Source organism: Gigantopelta aegis, chromosome 3 (genome assembly GCF_016097555.1).
Source record: "Gigantopelta aegis isolate Gae_Host chromosome 3, Gae_host_genome, whole genome shotgun sequence".
NCBI lineage: Eukaryota > Metazoa > Mollusca > Gastropoda > Neomphalida > Peltospiridae > Gigantopelta > Gigantopelta aegis.
In genome coordinates this window covers 3,850,776-3,869,850 of record NC_054701.1, presented here as the reverse complement: position 1 = coordinate 3,869,850, position 19,075 = coordinate 3,850,776, and the positions used below count along the sequence as shown (strand labels likewise).

At 36.9% G+C, this 19,075-nt stretch overlaps 2 protein-coding genes across 2 annotated transcripts; both read left to right on the top strand.

Moving 5' to 3' along the window:
- Positions 1–288: 288 nt before the first annotated feature.
- On the top strand, positions 289–2,346 carry LOC121367262 (zinc finger MYM-type protein 2-like). Its single transcript, XM_041491380.1, has 4 exons — positions 289–637; positions 1,030–1,279; positions 1,593–1,828; positions 1,991–2,346. The coding sequence occupies exons 1-4, from the start codon at positions 289–291 to the stop codon at positions 2,344–2,346; spliced, it is 1,191 nt and encodes a 396-aa protein (XP_041347314.1).
- Positions 2,347–6,104: 3,758 nt separating this feature from the next.
- LOC121367254 (hairy/enhancer-of-split related with YRPW motif protein-like) lies at positions 6,105–14,679 on the top strand. The gene is made up of 6 exons (XM_041491368.1): positions 6,105–6,129; positions 7,233–7,348; positions 7,751–7,852; positions 11,113–11,215; positions 13,075–13,287; positions 13,895–14,679. The coding sequence occupies exons 1-6, from the start codon at positions 6,105–6,107 to the stop codon at positions 14,677–14,679; spliced, it is 1,344 nt and encodes a 447-aa protein (XP_041347302.1).
- The last annotated feature ends 4,396 nt before the right edge of the window (positions 14,680–19,075 follow it).

The window sequence follows — 19,075 nt, the reverse complement described above, 5'->3', positions numbered from 1 at the left end:
TCTGAGAGTCTGCAACATTTACATGATGCAGATGACTTATTGTTAAGCCAAGCACTTGACGAAGTCTGCAAAGACGGTGAAGATGATGTTTTTCATTTTCGATTCAAAAAACCTTTAACGGAGTCTGAACTGAATGAAAAGTTGGATACACGTATTTCGAAGTCCACGAGGTACAAGTATGATTGGGTTCTAACCGTATTTAAAAGATGGCAGGATGAACGTAGTAACAGGTCCATTACAGACAATTTATAAATTCCACGGGAGTGCCTGACTGGAGACATCGTCACAATGACTCCAAAGAATTTAAATATTGCTTTGAAATATTTTATCTTCGAACTTAACAAACAAGATGGATCGGACTATCCTGCAGTCACTTTGTATGGTTTGTTCGGGACTATACAATCTTATTTGAAATGTCGAAATTCTGATTCCAACCTGTTTGAAGACGCCGCTTTTAAAGAAGCTAGAGCGGCCCTGGATGCGGTGATGAAGAAGCGGTCGGCGGCAGGACTGGGTGTGTCAACAAGAAAAAGAACAGAAGTTATAAGCGAAAGTGAAGAAAACATGCTTTGGGATAAGGGTCTTCTAGGAGATAACACCCCCCAACAACTGCTGGACACGATCCTTTACTTGACAGGTAAGTAAGGATGCTAGTAACATTGTGTATGTGTACTGTTGGGGGTGTGGTGGTATTGTTTCTGTGTGTGTTTTGTTTTGTTTTTAATTCAAACAGTATTGTTAGGCGCGGATCCAGATGGTCTATGAGGCTTTTCACCCCCCCTTTACTCCCTGAATTTATTTTTTTTCCATTTTCGTCCCCCCCCCCCCCCCCGATTTGTTCTAATGTACAAGTAGTTGTCAACACCCCACAACCGCTTGTTGCGGACCCCCCCCCCCCCCCCACACACACACACACACACACACCGCTGGTTAAAAAATAAATTAATTTAAAAACAATCTGTCGGTTGGGTTATAGTCAGAATATGCCACTTTATATATATCTATCGAGATGAACGTTTTGTTTGACAGGACTGCACTTTTCACTCCGAGGGAGAAGCGAGCATCGCCAATTACGTCTTTTAAAGAATCCCCAGATAAGTGGACCCTTTGTGGACACATGTGGTCGGTCGTATTTGCTATACAAGGAGGATGCATCAAAAAGCAACCAGGGAGGTATAAAGCACCGGAAAGTACTACCCAAGGAGGTTCGAGCCTATGACAACCCATCGAATCCATCAAGATGCTACGTTAGACTGTTTACCAAATACAAGAAATACTGGTACGTTTAATTTCACTTAAAATTAATAGCGGAGAAACTTAATGAAGCTCACCCATTTGCAGGTGTAAGTTAAAAACAAAGAAAAAGAAAAACACTTGATAATTTGAATGAGTGGCACACTTTATACATTGTCTTGGTACTTTACGATTGGTGCTTTGGTTTATTTTTGTTTGTTTTAAGTAAACAAAATGTTTGATTCTTGACTAAATTAGTAAAGGTTATCTGCACAAAATTCGATTTTGTACATTTTCAAAGGATAACACATTTTATAAATGTTAATATTAATGAAAGAATTACTACAATTTAATTTTAGTCAGACTGTTGCACAGAAATGTGACGCATTTTACTTCACTCCACTGAAAAATGTGAAAAAAGATGCATGGTTTTCATCCATTCCCGTGGGTCACAACACACTGCAGGCGACAGTAAAGAGACTTTGTGAAGCAGCAGGGATAACTGGAAGGAAGACCAACCACTCGTTGAGGGCCACATCAGCAACACGGCTGTTTCAGGCGAACATCGATGAACAACTCATTTGTGAACAAACTGGTATATATATTATCTTTGGAATTCTTTGCACTGAATGTCAGTGATTAAAGCTCGCGGTAGGGTTGAAGTGTACTGTTGATATATTTTGATTTAAAAAAAAAAAAAAAAAAAAATTCAAACATATTGTTTGCCTATAAGTATGTTATAATTCTATAATTTCAGGTCATCGCAGTGATGCTGTTCGCACATATAAACGTCCTTCAGACCGACAAAAGGCAGAGGTGTCTGACTTTTTGTATGTTGACACAAAGAACATGCATACGGTCCTGCAGCCAAAGTCGGCCTCACAGATCCGTGCACAGGTCCCACCGGCAGCTACAGAGACAAATCCACAAGTTCCACCGGCAGCTACAAAGACACCTCCACAGGTCCCACCGGCAGCTACAGACACAAATCCACAAGTTCCACCGGCAGTTACAAAGACACCTCCACAGGTCCCACCGGCAGCTACAGAGATAGTTCCACATGTCACACCGGCATCTACAGAGACAACTCCACAGGCACATGGATCATTCTGACACAGAATCCAAACATTATACTGTCATTTTTAATTTCCATTAAAATAAATAGTTAAAACGTGTTTGCTTGATTATTTATTTTCAAGTTAAAACTGGGTAATGTTTTCATTTTATACTCTAGTTTAAAGGGTAAAACCTGTGACTACGGGACTTGGAGGTTTTACTTCTGTGGTAAAACCTGTGGTCGAGGTTTTACTTCTGTGGTAAAACCTGCGTTGGAGGTTTTACTTCTGTGGTAAAACCTGTGACTAGGTTTTACTTCTGTGGTAAAACCTTCAATGAAGTTTTACCTAGAATATAATCATCATCCAATAGCATAGGGGTAATTCGGGATAGGTTTGTATGTAACCGGACAACCATATTTTCCCCAGTAACCGAGGTTAAGGCCAAACTACGTCCTGTATCTGAATTCTCTATACCAGCTAAACAACCTGACGTTATAAGAGACTGGCTACACCCTGTATCTCGATAGATTGATATAGCCTTAGGACTCAACTCTTCTTCTACATCACAAACCATACCAGTGGACACATACGGGTTTACTTTCTCTGCCATGGGACTAACCATTAACTCTCTCGCTAACGGAGCTGACCTCACTAAACCGACCACTTGCGCATTATCGCGTTTCCTTTTAAAACAGTCCCCGACAAGATGGTTATCCTTTTTACAGTAACTGCAATGTGGACGAAAAGTTCGTGCATTGGCTGATAATGCATGTTTATCCTTAATTTGCTACCAGGTGCATTACTTGCCTGACTAGCTGACCAACTAGATGACTCTCCCCGATAATTACTTTCCCGGGAAAAACCTGGCTGAAATTTCTTCTTGTCACCCTGTTGTATAGAGCTACCCTGTACTGCCTGAGCTTTGTGTATTAACACGTAATCATCTGCCGCTATGCCTGCCTCCTCTATTTTTTCGATATCACTATCCTCTGAATGAATACGTTAGCTAACTGGTAATCCATTTTTAATGTCCTGTAAGATCAACAATTCCCGTAACTCGGTATATGACCCTACCTGATGAGAAACCACCCATTTATCAAACATCCCTGCTTTCTTAGCCACGAACTCACTATAAGACTGACCCTGCATTTTTCTCAACTCGCTATACCGTAAACGATAATCCTCAGGTCGCAACTCATAAGCCCTCAACACTGCAGACTTAACTAGGTCGTACTGACTTGCTCGCTCATCACTCATTGAATTATAAGCTACGCTAGCCTTCCCCTTAAACTTAGACACGGCTAACAATGTCCACTTAGACTGCGGCCAATTTAGCTGCTTAGCGGTCCATTCAAAAGGTTGGAAGAACATATCTACCTCCTGGTCGTCAAATACAGGCACTGATCTATAAGCCTCCGACATGTTAAACCCATTTCCTGCCTCTCGTCTAACTTCTTCAGTATTCAACTTTAACTCATGTTCCACTTTTAATTTTGCTAACTGGAATTCTCTATCCCTATCTCTCTCTTCTTTTTTTTCTCTACCCCTCTCTTCTCTTTCTCTCTTCTCTTTCTCTCTACCCCTTCTCTCTCTCTCTCTTCTTTTTCTCTATCCCTCTCTTCTCTTTCTCTCTCTAATGCATGTTCTTCTCTTTCGTACTCAAGCTTTTTAAAAGCTAACTGTTGTTCCATACTCATCTCATTTATCTCTATCTCTGGAACAATCTCACTTTCTTCCATAACAGGGCTATCACCAAAAACATCATGGATAATAATTGTCCTTATATCTGCTAATGTTTTAGCTGATGTTAAATCAATTTCCCGCTCACTCGCGATTTCAACTAATTCGGCCTTACGCGCACGCTTTAACTCCACTACACTGAGCGTATCCAGCAAATTCTTATCCATGTTTATATATGACGCACTGGGTTTTTTTTCCTAGTGAACAACGTTGCTACTTCTAGTGAATTTGTAAAAAAAAATTATAAAGCCCCCATTTACAAACCATACTTTTCAAATATGCATCTCCCGTTTCAGATCCAGGACGAGCACCCCAATTTTTATTCCTGTCACGGGGATCCTATAATACCCGTAACTGAATAAAACACGATTATCCAAATATCTCTGCTAACTGTATATCTATTCGATCTCTCTGTATCGGGCAGTCTATACCCGAGTGGCTCGGCTCTAGGTATAATTAGAGATAAGATCTTATATAAATATATATATATATATATATAGCACGTTTAGTTCACTAGAAAACACAACAACACACAATACACTTTGGAATCTGTATTAACACTACGCTGACAAATGTATTTGCCGTAGTAGTTAATTAACAACAACAATATAATAACAACCCAGAGCTAATCACTTAATTAGTTAATCACTAGGTGTCTAGTTTACACAATATTCTAATCCCTTCACCGTGATACACACACACACGTGTGATAATTGAGAAACGCTGCCAGGGGAACTTAATTACTAAAGGAATTACAACTCTATTCCTAACTGGTTAATTTTTAATTAACCCTTAAATACTCATTCAGTAACCTTGTAATACAGAATTAATACTGGTACATATCACAATAAAGATAATAACCTACAGTTTACCTAGGTCCTCTAGGATGACCAGCTAAGCTTTATCTTACCAAATACTCGTATAAAAATATTAGAACAGAAGCCTACAATTTACTTCGTCAGATTACCGGAGACACTGTCTAAAGAATATTGGTATAATACAGTATTAAAATATTTAAAGTCACATCAATCACATCAAGGTTATACAACAGAGCAGAAAAATATATTTACCAGTCCAGTCAGACAACGTTCCCCGGGAGCCTTCCAATGTTTCTCCTTATATCTCTAAAATCCTATCTATTTATTCAAAAATCTCAGAGACAGCGAATATCGCCTGGGGGCACAACGCGGTACCTCACCTATCATGTGATATTTCCACAACTCCCTGAGACGGTATATTTTCTAACGTGGCCAGACAGGCCGTCGCCAGTTCGCTAGAAATACCCCGGTCGCGCGGAGGTATTACGTAACCAAGCTGCACACAGCCCTCTAAAAGAATTAACATCGCCACAGGCGAAAAAATAACAGCATGTTCCGTCACAACCCCAAATATGGCGATGTGTTATATGTGCATGTTTTATACTTCACCTAAGCGGTCACAGAATAGCAGCACATAAAACTGAAAAGTTTGAGATGGTCAGCGTTCTCTGAATGTAAAAATAACCTTATTAAGACAACAACAAACAAACAAACAAAACTGATGTGAAAGTGAATAGCTGCGAACGATCAACAAACATGCCAAATATAAAATCTTCGAAATTAAAAAACTAAAAAAACCCACGTGTGGTGAGACCAAGGAAACTGTGAATGGAACTGGTACACAAACCAATATTGCACAAAACGAAAAAAAAAACATAATTCAAAACATCGCAGATGCTTATGGAACTTATTTTAAAATTGATAAGAATAACAGAATGTGTGCTGTATTCGCCACTCATGAGAATGTTGTCATCCCTGTACCACGATCACGAGGAACAGCACAGTTGGATTGGCCAGAATTGATAATTTAAATAAATTATAAATAATGTGAAATTTAATTCTTATAAAAGCTGTATAAATCTGAAAATATATTAAACTGCATCCTTAAGGTCCGTGACTTTCAACATTTGTGTGATATTTTGAGCATTAGTTGACAAAGTTGTTAATATATCATAATCGTTAAATTATACTAGCATTTAGAGAGTACTGATAAAGCAATACATGTCCCCTACCGGGCCGAACAATTTCAAACGCGATGATAATGATTATCGAGGATATGGGTGAGTACTTTAGGTTAGACAATGTCTTGTAAAACAAAATGTACTGTCAATCATACATGTATCAAGTCTATGCAATTTACAATTTAATCTCATTTATATAGAATGGCTCCTTTGGTTGTAGAAGTGTCTTAATATTTATCTGTCAAGGAAATAATAATTTAAAACAAATATGTGCACGCCATTTTTTCTGTTGGCTTTCGAAAGATTGTTGTGAGTCTCAGGATTTCACAATTTCATTCGGGATATTTTATTGATAAAATTAAATAGTATAACTATAGTCCGTTCCACAGCAAACGCCTTGTTTTACACTATGAAATTTACAAGTTATCTGTTTCTGAGCCGATTAATTTGTAAATTACACACAAACATTTTTTCCTTCTTTTTTCTTATTTCCAAAACACTTACTTTTCTTCCTACGTCAAACCAAACTAAAATTATTTACAATTTTTGTTTTTAAAGAATGATGAAACGGACTAGAGATAATATTCAAAATTGTACCACGCGTTAGTGTCCGTCCCTTTGATTTTACCCGTGGTAGATCCCATAGTTGGACCACGGGCGTGTCTGACCTAAATTTTAACGATTGCTGAATGGCTGAAGAAAGTTACACCTATAGGTCACATATTAGTTCAGAAGGAAGTAAATTAGAACATTGTTTTTAAAAAGTAACTTTCACTAACATTAGTAATATAAATCTGTAAATATAAAATAATTATTTTTTTAAAAACAACCCAAACAAATAAATATTAAATAGTTTCGTTTTCCATTACATTGGGGTGACCTAGTTTTCTGTTTTCTACTACTTTCGAACCAGTTTGAGCTTCTTACAAATATTAAGACGACCAGAAACACATTGAATATACAGACACTGATATTCCTAAACAATATGTAAGTTTAATCTTAGAAATGTTTTATTAGTCTGAAACATCTTGCAATGCAGCAAACTCAGGGATGTCCCTTTAATGGCTTTTATTTGAAACAACAACTCTTCATACACAATCATTGGTGTGGAGTCATTAAACATCCATCCATACCTCCCAGTATAACAACATTATTTGTACGATGTTTCACTGAGAATATAATTTTTAAAATTCTATATACAGGTATGGCCATTTATCCGGCAGAACAAATATTACATTTTGTTGTATATTACAAGGACGTGAACGTTTCCATTTGTGATGAAGAACTTGCACCCGTAAAGGATCAAAAGACACTTAAGGTAATAATTGAATAAAAATAATACAAACCAGGCACGACGGAAGCAAGTAGACATTTGAGGGGTGTATGAGTGAGATTGAGAGTGCAAAGCAAAGTTTCTTGGGGTTCGGGGGTATGTTCTCCTGTAAATTCTGAAAACTAGATGTTCTAAAATGCAATTTCCTGCATTCTACAAGTAAAATTCATCTCTGCCTTAAGATTTACTACCAATATTTTCGATTCAGATTTATTTAGGGGCTAGAGCCCCACCCCCGCCCAACCCTCTGATCTGCCGTGCCTGTTAACAATGATTTAATGTATTATCTATATTTAATATATAAATCTATAATTACGTTTTAATTTGTTTTCACTAATTCTCTAATTTATTATTTGAAGTCACGTGTTGATATTTTTGTCGTTACAGAATCAAACATCACATCGGATTATTGAAAAACGCAGGAGAGATCGAATGAACAACTACTTGGTGGACCTGAGCAAACTCATGCCTAGTGACTACTTAAAACAGGTAACATTTTTGACGAACAGATTCGTCTAATGTAGGTCTTAAGAAGCGTAAGAATTGTCTATTATTTTTAAAATACACCATGGTGAGTAATTCAATATTTAGCAGTGTTTTTGTAAGTGAATGTGCATATAAAACATTCTTTGTTCCTTAAACCGGTGTCATGGTTAATCCATCGGACACAAGACTGGTAGGTACAGGGTTCGCAGCCCGGTGCATGCTCCCACCCAGAGCGAGTGAGTTTTAACAACTCAGTGGGTAGGTGTAAGACCACTACACCCTCTTCTCACTCACAACCACTAACCAACTAACACACTGTCCTGGACCGACAGCCCAGGTAGCTGAGGTGAGTGTGTCAAGGACCGCGTACCTAAACCGTAATTCGATATAACCACGAACATCAGTTGAACTGAAATGGCCCTTAAGTGGTCTGTGTAGCATTTGTGGAATTATTACAAAAGTGCGTGATATGATGAATGGTAAATCAACAATATTAAACAAAATTCTCTTGAGAACATAAAGTTTGAACAATCATGCACTTCATGTTTTGATTTTTGTTTTACTTTAATAAAGAAAACTGTTTATAGGATTTATATAGTTTGGCCAAAAGACATACTAACCACTAAGAACCCACTGTCGTAGACAGACAGCCCAGATAGCTGTGGTGTTTGCTCAGGACAGCGTGCTTGAACCTTAACTAGATATAAGCACGAAAATGAACTGAAATGAATGATTAATTGAATGAATGCATACTTTATTTTATTTTTAATAAGACACTGACTCTAATTTCTGAGGGACATACGTTTTTTTTATATTTTACGTAAAATGTATTTAGAGCAAATAAACACCATGGCAGCCATTACCAAATCGGATTTTGCAAACATTGACAATTTAAACAAGAAGTTGACGAATGTAAAGATTAAAAAAATATATATTAAAAAACCCCAATCTTTAACAACGGAAAATATATTTCATTGTCTGGTAACTAGGGTTAGTATCATTAAACCTTTATATTAACTATTTGTTTACCTTTTGAATGTTTCTCAAATGGGTCATAATCAGATGTATGGGTTTTCCGTCACTTGTTTGACAGTTGTCATTTACCATTCTTTGACACCCAATAGCCGATGTATTTGTCATGCTGGGGTGTTGTCAAACATTCATTCATTCATTCATTCATTCATTTAACAGTAGGGGTTTCCTGCTGTTGGCACCTAGTGACAGCAGACGTTCAGTCATTCTTTCCATTATCCACTAAGACTGGCTACTTCAACATATTTATTGAGCCATATATTCCAATTTCCTTAAGTGAATGTTCAAATGCCAAAATGTTTGTGGGGTAAAACAAAATGGTATACCACAGACGGACCTTTATAATGTTCGATACTGTTATAAAGCAAGGGGAGACATGTTCCCACTCGGCTGAATTCGTTTTAACAAATGCAAAGAGGGTTCAGCAAGTTCAAGATAAGAACACCCTCTTTTATGAATCTAGGACAACAGCGGGTACTCTAAATTCTGATTCGACAAGGACGTCTAATGATGCTCCAGACAAGTTCTCCCCCAGAAGTGATTTAGCGAAGAGCAGCCTGACAGCGATGTTAAGAACATTTATGTGGGATGATGATAATAATAATAATAATAATCTGCGATGTTGAGAAAACTGAGAAACATACAAAAAGGAACTGAAGCACAGCAGACACAAAAGCAAATGATACTAAAATATCCTCGGTTTCTGAGAATTCGTCAAGTAGGTTGAGTGATAGAGAATCAGGCCCTACTACTGAGACAGGAAAATACTTTTTTTTAAAACAAAAGAAAACATTACTAGTTGAAGATTGGAAAACAAAATATGTAATACGTTTAGTCAGGACTTTTTTTTCCGTATGAAACTTTAGATAGTTTTATTGAACCTGAAAATGCAAACCAAAACCGATAATAGCAGTCATCCTTCCCATGATAACTAATGCATTTATCCAGTGAAACGGCCGTGTAGCTACAACCATTTTTATGAAATACCATAATTCAAACATAACATCGGATTGCAGTGTGTTTAAGAGAAACCTTTCCGAATGATACGCAAAGTATTAATATCAGAATATTTTTAAAAAATAATAATTTCATCGAAGTGAAGTTGGAGTTTCCTGGCCTGTTTCCATTATTGTTAATGAAAATATTCTATGCGGAAGTCACAACTCATAAAACAAAACTATAATTCGATCAGTTATTTTTCAGTGATCACCATATATGTAGTCTGGATTCCATAATGTAAATATTTGAGGTAAAGAATCAGATTTGAAAAGGGTACATAATTTGCTGTACATAACCAGATTATATAATCGAAGGTTGAATAGCCGTATATCACGTATTGCATATTAATAAATGATAATTTTTATCCCACCCATTTAACGAAAATAAATAATGTCTAAAACGTTATGCGTTTATTTCCATGTGTTAAACACCATATCAAAGTCATCTACATTGTGCAAGAAGTGGTGAAGTAAGTTATAACTGATTGATATATGCCGTTTTGATTTGAGGGTTTTGGTAATAAACGGTATTTTACAAAGGTCACCTTAATATTAATGAACATTCGCAGTGTATCAAAACGGGTAAAAAAATTGTTATTCTATAACAGTGACACACGGAATCAAGTTGTTTTAGTAATATTGCGACATGCGAAAACAGAAATATATACTGACAAACGAATACTTCGTGAAAAAGAATGGAGAATTCAAGAAGTGCTCGAGGTAACTGCGAGGTGTCGTAAGTGTTCAGTGGTGCGTTATCGATCACGTAACTGTATTTATATAATCAGGACAGTTCATCTTCTTATTAATTATTTCTTTGTCATATTCGTCCTTAAAAATATTTTAGATGGATAATGGTAACGTATTTCGAAACGTACACAAATACCTAATATTAATTTATATCATAATATATTCAATGTTAAACTGTTATGATTAATTATTAAATTGTAAATTAATACAGAAAATGGTACGATATTACCGGATATCATACATGTATACTTATTTAAAGTATTTCAAATAATTCATATTACTATTAATGTCGAAATATATAAGAACTTAAACAATTGTACAACATGTATATTTTTCCTAGCATAGATTACTGAGAGTAGACGTTTCCCTAGATTCATAATTCATTATTGTATATATTTTTTATATTATTTTGTGTATATTTTTATATTATTTTATAAACATGTATTCAAGTTGTATATATATTTTTATATTATATTGTTTTAGGGTCAGAGACGTGTTGAAAAAACTGAAATAATTGAAATGGCAATCAAGTTAATAAAGAACCTTCAGACAGATAAGGCAAAGAACGGTACCTACTCTGATGGTCGTAAGGGCTTAAAACTACTCCATAGGGACTGGCGATCAACATACATACAGCCACCCGTTGCCTACTACCAGCATTGTTGGACCAATATTTGAAAACCCATAATTGCCTTTTTTTTTTTTTTTTTAAACTGTTAACCATTGAAGAGAATAATTATAGGTTTTAGACAGGGACTTTTTTTATTATCAGATTTAAACATTAAAATAAAACGTTTAAAAAAATTAACCAACAGTTAAGTTTTCCTATGATTCCTTAGATCAAAATAATAATAATAATAAATCGCACTCCACTGACGACCACTTACTGGTACTATGAGACTGACGTGTATTCACGGTCGTCATGCTAAATTTGTACTACCAAGTTTGTTGTGTTTCCCGCTTAGTCTTCAACACAGGCGGTGTATGAAGGATGAAGTAGCCTTGTGCCGTGCCAGGCCATACATATTTGGTGCACTCATTTATCAGTGTGAACATTCTCAGTGTACACTGACTGGCGCCACATTTTTGTGGAGTGTAATCATCTGAAGCTGACGACAAAATATATATTTGGCAACAAAAATGTTTCGGAATCTTTTAAATTCCATCCTGAATTAATTTTAAAGTTTTTAAAAAACTATAAAGTTTTAAAATATAGGCCTACTTACCTTAATAGTTGTATTGTATTGTACTTTTCCACACAGCTCTTTACACTGTGTTTTATATAATTGTATAAATAATATCTCCATATACTTACATTTTTGACACCCGATAGCCGATGTGTATTTTTGTGCTGGTGTGTCGTTAAACATTCTTTCATTAATTATTTCATTCATTCAATACTAGCCTAAAATAGCGGGAGGGGTGAGGTCCAGTAAGAAAGAACCAGAGAACTGTAATACAGGGTCATCATTGCTAAGCTTTTCTCACAGTTTCTCGGGTAGCAACTGTTCTCTGTCCTGCTCTGTTTTAGTCTTATGATCTACATATTTATTTATTTATTTATAAAACATACAAATGAGAACTGAATATGGTACCAATATATAATATCCATTTTGGTGATAATGCTGTCGTTCATACACGTGTACACCACTCTCCGGGTGAATGTTACATGGAAGAGAAGGGCATCCAGTCGAACAAGATTAGGCTGATGTGTGAATCTTGAATCGACCAAGATTTCCAGACCGGGCTTTTACTTGTTTAAAGAAATGATACTGCCAGATGTAGATGGCCTGGTGTAGAACTCTTTTAACATTGTGATTGCAGATCGTGCTAATGTTTGATTCCAACTGTCAGTCATTGTATAATTATAAACTACAACCAAAAATGTTTAACAAATGTCCATTGCAGCATGTTCATGTTGTTAATACACACGTGCTAAAATATTTACAATGTCTCTTTAACAGAGAATAACTATCCTGTGAAGGTAAGAATGGGAAATTCCTCGAGGCTGTGCCGAGCGGAATTTCTCATTCAGCCTGAACAGGATAAAGCAGATATCCGACGTCATTAACTAGTTATTTTCTTTATCCTGCAGACCATAAACATTAAGGGGAAAAGTTATTATTTCTGTTATTTCAACCACATTGTACGATGACCTAAAGGTCAAATGAGCGATTTTGTAATGTAAGCTATGCATGTGACGTCACATCGTCAAGTCATACCATGCAAGTAGCAGGATATGACTTTGCTTTATCCGTCATCATATTCTGTCAAACGAAACTGTGGTTGCAGGATTAAAATATTTACTGTTTAAATTTGAAACGCCAAAATGGTGATTTGGTATCCTGTAATACAATGTTTCATGCTGTCTCACTACAAGCAATTCAGATATCACATTTTAAAAATTAGTATTAACACGAAATAATGTACAATGTCTCATTTTAGAATCTGAGAAAGGTCAAGACCCTATGTGTCTGACTCCCCTGGGTGAGAATGCCAAACCGTGTTGCATCTCCAAGTTCTACATGGGCTTCAAGGAGTGCCAGGACGAGGTCATGCGCTTCCTTGTCGAGAACGAGGACAACAACATGTCGGACCAAGTCTGTGTCTGCATGATGGAGTATCTCGGCAAAGCCGCCAAGAAGTTCCTACCTACACGTAAGTTGCAAACATTAATCCTCATCAGTCCAGTTGCCAGAATTTACTAAGCTGTATATCAGGGTTCCACCTGGATCCCACCATTAGTCAAGCATTTCTGATTTCTAGAATTCTATTCTTGATACATTTATCTCAGAATACAATGGTATGATTACTATGGCTCCTCCATATAATAACAAAAAAAAAAATAAACAAATATTCTGGTATAAAAATTATAATAATTGAATGACATTATTGTAGTTATAAGTATATGTGTCTCCTTTTGTTTAACAATGGGAGCCCACTGGACGTCACACGTTTGTAATTTGTATGGCGTTGCCGTGAGGTTAAAGTATCCGATTCTATTAGTCTTGAGTGTAGACTCTAAACGTTTTATAAGCCTATAACCTGGAACACACTGCATTTGCCAGAATTGAATAAAACGGGGAATATAATATGTAATTTAAGGATACATTTAGTCGAAGCTATTTTACACTGCTTAACAGTTACGATCAATGTTTTTGAGGAATATGGGCACTGTATGGATGGTCTGTTTCATTCACTGAGTATTGCTAGTGGCTTACAGCTAATTAAACACAACCACCATTTTAAACATATTTTTTTACAGTTGGCAGAGACATTAGCGACAGTGGCTATATCAGTACTTCATCACTCACAGCTGCACAGGCCAGCGGTGGCTTTTATGACGCATCACCATCATCCACAGATGGAAATTCGGCCAATGAGATGACAGAAAAGAAGAACAGAAGTATCAGCTCTGACAGTGGCATTACAAACATGGATTCAGCCTTTTCATCCATCAGTCTGCCTTTGACGAAATCCCAAACAGACGGTATGCAGTTCTATTTTAACACGGACAAGGACGGCAACGCGAATGATGACGGAGGCAATGCGTCTAGTGGCTGCGCACAAAGCAACTACAAGTTCAAACACATATTCACCACACGCTTTTGCCAAGAGCAGTCGAAACTACAGCAGAGTGACACATCGTCGAGCAGTTCCCAAGAAGAGGCGAATCAGGAGTCGGCGAGACGAAGCGATTTGAAGACTTTGCTGTCCAACTACAGTCATGGATCGACGCCTTATCCCAGTTCCAGCGATGGCAGCTATAATCAAAGCGCCCTGCACAGCAGTGTCAATTCAGCTGGAGGTCAAGCACCACCAGCGTCTGATTCCAACATCAGTTCGCACCTTCCTGGCTTTGTTCTTCATCCATCAGGCAGTCACTACTTTCCCATCTCCATAGATCAAGCAAGTGTGCCACAGTCGTTTGTATCCATCTACGGACATCAATCCCTTGTTTTCCACCCGATCAGTATCCCAGTTCGATTTTGCGGCCCAAACATTAAAATAGAAGGAAACATTCAAGCACAAGCACACGAAAGCAACTAATGCTATGTGGTTACACAATAAAAGGGATTTGTTTTACAAAAAATCAATACGATGTTGACATTACATACTACAGAGTTAATTGTTACAAATAATGGTTAATAATTCATTGTGAATTTTATTTTTATGTAATACATTAATGTTTATTGTCTTTTTTAACTGAAGATTACTAAAATAAAGTTTTTGATCTAACTGTTTAGTTCTTTGTTATTTTTCCTTAACTCTTTTGTTGCATTTTTCTTGACAATGTATTCACAGTTTGTACAGCCATGTATATGACTAATATTTCTCGGCATCTTAGTATGTGACAATGTCTTAAAAAGTATATATCACTCTTTTGGGTCCCGTATTAACAATAAGTTGGGGCTCGTAGTCTTATATACGGGGAGCTTCCTCTCAATGCGTTAGCAATAATTATGTACACAGTATAAAATTATTTGCTTGAAATGTTCTATGCACATTCATGTGTGCATTCATATGTATCAATGTGTACGGAAGCTGTAGTACCTTTTGGGCGCCTGTACTAGAGGGCAGTGTGCGCTATAATGTGGTCCTCCTACACACCGCAATGGAACAATGTATCAAGATAGCTTTCCTCTATAGACACACACACAAAAAAAAAATAAAGCTGAAAAGTAATTATTAACTTTTCATCTTCTCTTTGGATGAGTTGCAGTACGCTCTTCGGAGATCCCATGATACTTCAATAGGAACAGGTGAAATACACTATCAACTATTAAAATATTTATCTGAAGCATCCTTAATGGTTCTATTAAATATCTTTTACAAAATGTGGATTTCTGGTGACTTTCCTTCTGATTGGAGAAAAGCAATTGTCATTCCTATTCCTAAGCCTAATAAGGATCCACAAATCCTACCAGTTATCGATCTATTACTTTGACAAGTTTCGTTTGTAAAACCATGGAATGATCAACCGTAGACTGGTATCTTGAGTCACAAACATTGCTTACTAACGCGTGGATTCAGGTTTAGAGTGTATACTACGAAATCAAATCCCACAGACGACAATAGTAACACATGTGGCTAAAACTCCTACCTGCAGCATATCAATCAACATAAACACAACGGATATAAATACTACCACTCCTCCCCCTTAAAGTGAATTAAAAAATTGGGGGGGGGGGGGTGGGTGTCAAGCCGCTCATTTCAGAGATAGTGAGTAGCGTCTATGACTACCCTAGTTGGCACAAAATGTATTTTTTTACAGGTACCCCATACATGTTTGAAGCACAAGGCTACTTGACACAGTGGTACTTGATGAATAAAATTGCATAATTTTTTTGGCCCAGATGAAAATTGTTGGGTTTTTTTTACAACTAACACACATTTGTCACCAATCACAGGACTTCGGGTGTTAATGTTTCTAACAAAAGTTCGAGGTGCACCTCGAACTTTGACCCAGCCGGAAGGTATTTGGTCCAGTACTACCTAAATGTAGCATGGTTGATCATCTTGTTAAATTTGAAATGTTTTGTAGGGATGCTTTCATCATTAACCAGTATTTGGTATCGGTATTTTTCTGCCTCGAGAAAACTTATGATACCACGTGGAACTATGGGATTTTGAAATACCTCCATGCCATGGGCCTAAGAGGCCGCAATCGGGACTTTATCTCTAATTTCTTTCTTTTTTTAAATAGGTCTTTCAAGGTACGAGTGGGAGTCCTGGTATTATTTCAATTATCACATTAATTTGGCAAGTGCGGTCACAAACAAGCTTTATTCTGTCGTCCTACAGGCGGTGCAGGGTGGATGAAATAGTCTTGTGCAATACCCGCATCGACCATACATCTTTGACACCCATTCATTTATTTTAAAGAAGAACCCTCCCCCTCAATGTGAACATTGTCCGTATACACCGACTGTGCAACACATTTTGGTGGAGTGTAATCATCTGAAGCCGACGAGAAATGGCAACAGAAATGTCTTTGAATGTTTTAAATTCCACTCAGAATTAACTTTAAACTTATCAAATCACTTCGATTACTATACAAAGTTTTAAAGTATACTTACCTTGATATTTGTATTGTATTATAATTTTCCCCACAGCTCTTTACACTGTCGGTTTATATAATTATATAAATAATATACTATTCAACTTTTGCAAGGGATATTCCTTAAAAATACCCCTATTGCAAGACAAAGGAAACAATTGATGTTCATAAGATATAATTTAATGGTCAAGAGATGTAAAACGAGCAATAGATAAAGTTATCATGAAACACAATGCAGAAATTGTAAAAACAAATGGCACAGGCAGGTTCATCTACTAGCCGATGTGTTGCTCTATGCCTATGAATAAGAATTCCTGTCTAATCTGGTTAAATCAAAAGAAAGGAATCTGGCCAAAACGTTTAACTTTACTTTCCTCTATATTGATGATCTTAAAATTCAACAAAGTCTAATTTATTAATTTTCTAATACAAGCCCCTTCTGAACGGTAAACGGTGAAAGTTTGCTCAAGGCTCCTTCAACAGTTGAACTGATGACCAAGAACCTCGGCCAGGATTCAGAAGATGTAACTCTTGATATCTTATTGAAATTATCGTTCTTGGATTCTTCATCTCATGATGAAAAATTCGCAACTTCGGTATGGACCCTTTTCAGGGCCCCATCAGAAGTGATAACATTGGTGTTACCCATAGTTAAGTTAATAATATTCAGCAACCATACCCCCACCCATCACAGAGTCCAACAAGGGGACATGATGCTGCGGATAACCAGCAGACACTCATGACAGGGATACACGGTTGATATACTCAGGTAAGAAAAAAATTAATCACCCGACTGACCTTAGTCACCAACCGAAGAGCAACAAATACGAAAGGTAATTAAAACAATGTTTGTTCTTGGCTACTATAAACAAAACAAAGGTTGTGTGCTCTCGAGCTTGTCATGACCAGCTGATTGATCAGGTCGGGCCTCCCTGACCACCCGTCTGGCTAAACTCCAGGCCAATCTAGTGTACTGCCAGAAAACATACCCGTAGATATGCCCCCAACTCAACCACGGGATCCCATCATCCAGCATTACGGGATGCACCTCACGGTCAACAAGGTACCCCAAAAGGGAAGTTGTACTGTATTAGCCATTCTCATCCCTGCACCACGGTGAGGTTACAGTACTTGCGGCGGGGGGGGGGGGGGGGGGGGGGCAGAGAGAGGTATATCACAGTGCGATAACAGTTGTTTATATGTAATTGTAGTGATTCCCACAGGCTACGCCTTTTTCATACTACAAGTTGCTTCTTTCTGAGCCGTTTGCTTTCTAATTGCACACACACAAAACAATGTAATATTCTGTTGTTTACTAAACATTTTTATGATAGGACGGACTATAGTTTCCTATCAGTTGTATTGCTGTTTATCAATGTTTTGTGATACTGTGCGAAGTATATATTCTATTAATTACTATATATTACACGTGTTGCTGGAGAGAAGTATATTTTAAAAAATCCAGAAGAATTATTGAATTAAAGATTTTCATCTAATGAATGATATAGTGACCACTTGGCAAAACATTGTTAAGACTGTTGGTACTAAAATATATTTTAAAAATTATGTAGAGTATGTCCGTTTAATTTCATATTTAAAATGAATAATACTTAACGTAACTAGAAGTAGCAAGAGACCAACGACATTATCTGTTTGAAAAAAGAAGAAGTTTGTTTTGTTTATAGATACCACTAGAGCACATTGATTAATTAATCATCGGCAATTGGATGTCAAATATTTGGTCATTCTGAAACATGAATGAATGAATGTTTAACGACACCCTAGCACAAATATACAAATCGGCTATTGGGTGTCACAAATGGTAAGTATATGAACATATTATTTATACATATTTATGTAAACCCACATTGTAAGGAGCTGTGGGGATAAGTATAATACAATATATAAAATCGAGGTAAGTAAACCTTAAAACTTTGTATAGAAGTCAAAATGTTTCAAAACCTTTACAATTAATTCTGGATGGAATTTAAAGGATTCCAAAACGTTTCTGTTGCCAAATATATCATTTCTCGTCGGCTTGAGATGATCACACTCCACCAAAATGTGGCGCACAGTCAGGAGGAGGATCCTTCTTTAAAATAAATGAATGTGTAAAGTATGTATGGCCGATGCGGGCACGGCACAAGACTAATTCATCCTTCCTGCACCGCCTGTAAGATGACTGCCACTCTCCCAGGACTGGTTTGACAGAATGAAGTTGTTCGCAACCGCACCGTCCCAATCATCTTGCCAAGTCGAAAACATATATTGGTTAATATGAAATTTATAATCACTGTAGGCGACACCAACATGGACACGGGGCAAGTTCAAAGCAGACTTGGCAGCAACATCTGCCTTTTCGTTACCCTTAATGCCAACATGGCT